This window comes from Primulina tabacum, chromosome 4 (assembly GCF_025594145.1).
Source record: "Primulina tabacum isolate GXHZ01 chromosome 4, ASM2559414v2, whole genome shotgun sequence".
Taxonomy (NCBI): domain Eukaryota; kingdom Viridiplantae; phylum Streptophyta; class Magnoliopsida; order Lamiales; family Gesneriaceae; genus Primulina; species Primulina tabacum.
The window spans coordinates 1,239,497-1,242,183 of record NC_134553.1 but is presented as its reverse complement, the minus strand read 5'-3'; the positions used below and the strand labels follow the sequence as shown (position 1 = coordinate 1,242,183).

The 2,687-nt window shown below is 40.0% G+C and overlaps 1 protein-coding gene across 1 annotated transcript; it reads right to left on the bottom strand.

Annotated features, from left to right (window-relative positions):
• On the bottom strand, positions 1-2,687 carry LOC142542202 (putative voltage-gated potassium channel subunit beta). Its single transcript, XM_075648703.1, has 4 exons — positions 1,942-2,687; positions 1,189-1,332; positions 673-837; positions 1-343 (listed from the first exon to the last, which is right to left on the bottom strand). Exons 1-4 carry the CDS (start codon positions 2,524-2,526, stop codon positions 230-232), a joined length of 1,008 nt encoding a protein of 335 aa, XP_075504818.1. The 5' UTR covers positions 2,527-2,687; the 3' UTR covers positions 1-229.

The following is a 2,687-nucleotide window of genomic DNA, read 5'->3' as shown; positions in this document are numbered from 1 at the left end:
TTACCGCTCATCCATGAAAATCTTGTGCATTTGAAGCTTTCATGAACTCGTCGAGTGTCAATATGTTAAAACTAAAACATCTAACATTTTACTTCGAAAAACTGTGATGCACAATAAATACAGCAGAAACTGAGAAACACAACCAGAAAATATATTCTGTCCACAGATGAGAGATGATAAAGAGCGAAAGGCGTAAATAAATATGAAAGATTTGGCGTGTGCATAGCGTCTACCGGTATGAATCTGGGCGCTTAGGCTTGGTTTGAACAACAGCCTCGATCTTCTCCATTACGGCTGGTGTGAGCAAAGGTATGGCATTTATAGCCTTCATGTTCTCTTGAATCTGAATTGGTAAGAGATTATCGCAAGAAATATAAACGACATTTGATTTTACACGTACAAAAATAAATTAGTTCTCCAACTTAATGATTTCAAGCAAGTAGATATGACGACAATCGATGCTAATTTAATCAGTGTAAATATTACGAAATCAACCAGAATATTTATTATGGTAAGAAGTGCTGAAATTAATCGCCTAGCAAGACTAGAAATAAAAAATTTCCCCATCTAAAAATGCTAAAATCCTTGCTTAGAGGTACAGGGTTGGCATTTTCTCAAGAAGCTAGTAAATCACTTTTACACATAACAAAAATAGTATGACATTAAGCTGACCTGAGCCTCTTTGGTGGCACCTGTGATGACAGAAGAGACGTTAGGATTTGAAGCACACCAAGCGATTGCAAGTTGAGATAAAGGTACGTCTAGTTCATCTGCAATGGGCTTCAACCCATTTACTTTTCTCAGAACATCATCTACCAATGATCTGCTGGCAAGATTCTGCAGAAAACATCTTACAGTTAGGGCTGGTGCATAGAACACGAGACAAAAGCAAGAAAAAGTGCACGATGATGCATTCATTGCCTCTATAATGAACCTGAAAGACGATACTGAACAAATATATGTGTGATTTTGAACTCCTCAAAGCAGAGTGGTGAATTAAAGTTCATAAAATCAAAATTGATTAAGTTTATTACTACTGGCACGTGACTATCAAATTATTAAAAGTAGAAACTGCAAGATTTTACAAGAAAAGCCAGGACATTGCAAGGATCAACGAAACATATACACCGAAGGAAAAACAAAATTTGATCAATGCTTAGAACTGGAAGTTCTATTTAGTTTTCTCACCTTATAATTGTCCAGGGCGAACCTACTATCAGGTGGAATGTTTCCAGAGCTATACTTTCCGGTCAGAACTCCGGATGCAAGTGGGCTCCATGTGGTAAGACCAATACCATAGTTAGTGTACAAAGGTAGATACTCAGACTCGACCTAGAGCAGTTAAATGAATTAGGAAATCATATTTAACACAAGAAAAATGAGTGAATACATCAAAAGAAGCGACCGGAACATAAAATCTTCTGCATAAATCCTTCCAGGCCTCCACTACAGTCTTATCACGGTAAAAACTCTTCTAGAGAATCTGAGTCAACCAAAATGTATTCCTAACAGAAACATCCACTTATGCAATCATGAGAGGAGTCTTATTCATTGTAGTCGACTATTACGAAAAACTATCATCGAAGTGATCTAACACACACAAGAAGCTTGTGATTAAATGAGTGAATAACGAGTATACTAAAAGATTGTCCTGATAATAATTGTTCATAAAAGAGTGCTATTATTTGCTTCATAAGCCAGCAGGCTCCAAACGGCAAACACTGTTTCATTAAAGCTTTAGGTCCGCCAAGATCACTCAAGGAGAAAACTTATAATTCCTACAACCACAACGGAGATAATATACAAACAAATTTCGCTGAAGGAGAAAAAACGAAACAAATTATTAAAGCTCGAATCTTTCCTATCTAAAACTACCAAAAAATCCCAACAAAACAAAAAACAGAGACTGACAAACAGTAAAACCACTCCATTTGTTTTTACCTTAAGCCTGGATAAAAGATTATACTCCGGCTGCTCAACAATAGGACCCACAAGATCCAGCCGCTCAGCCACGCCCCAAGCCTCAGTTATCTGCTGAGCGGACCATTCGCTAGTTCCCCAATAATACGCCAACCCCTTGTCAATCACATGATTCATGGCTCTGACAGTCTCCTCAATGGGCGTCCCGATATCGGGCCGATGGCAATAAAGCACATCAACATACTCCATATCCAGTCTCTTCAAACTGTTCTTGGTCCCCTCTACTATATGTTTCCTGGACAAGCCCTTGTCATTCGGTCCGGGCCCACCCCAGAAAATCTTGGTAGATATAACGAGATCGGATCGCTTCCATCCAAGCTCCTTGATAGCCTGACCCATGATCTCTTCGGCGCGGCCGTTGGCATAAACCTCAGCGTTGTCGAAAAAATTAACTCCATGATCGCGGCAGCATTGGAGTATATATTTAGCTTCCTTTACATCGAGTTGATTCCCGAATGTGACCCAAGCGCCGTATGCGAGCTGGGAAACCTTCAGGCCCGATTTGCCCAGATTCTTGTACTGCATCGTCTGGTCAGGGATTTTCATCGAACAAATCCGTGGGCGACCTTTTATCCCTTTTTTCTGTAGATTTTCACAGGATTCGAGGTGAAGGGAGACAATGGAGAAGGAGTTCGCTAAGAATTCGTGGCTGGCGTGGAAATGCGAACGGGTTGGGTTCTCCTTCTCTGGATAGCAGATACTTGTCA

Coding starts and splice junctions, on each gene's coding strand:
- LOC142542202 (XM_075648703.1), bottom strand. CDS start 2,526: ATGAAAATCCCTGACCAGACGATGCAGTACAAGAATCTGGGCAAATCG. Junction 838..1,188: donor TCGCCCTGGACAATTATAAG/GTGAGAAAACTA, acceptor TGTTTTCTGCAG/AATCTTGCCAGCAGATCATT. Junction 344..672: donor GTGCCACCAAAGAGGCTCAG/GTCAGCTTAATG, acceptor TTACCAATTCAG/ATTCAAGAGAACATGAAGGC.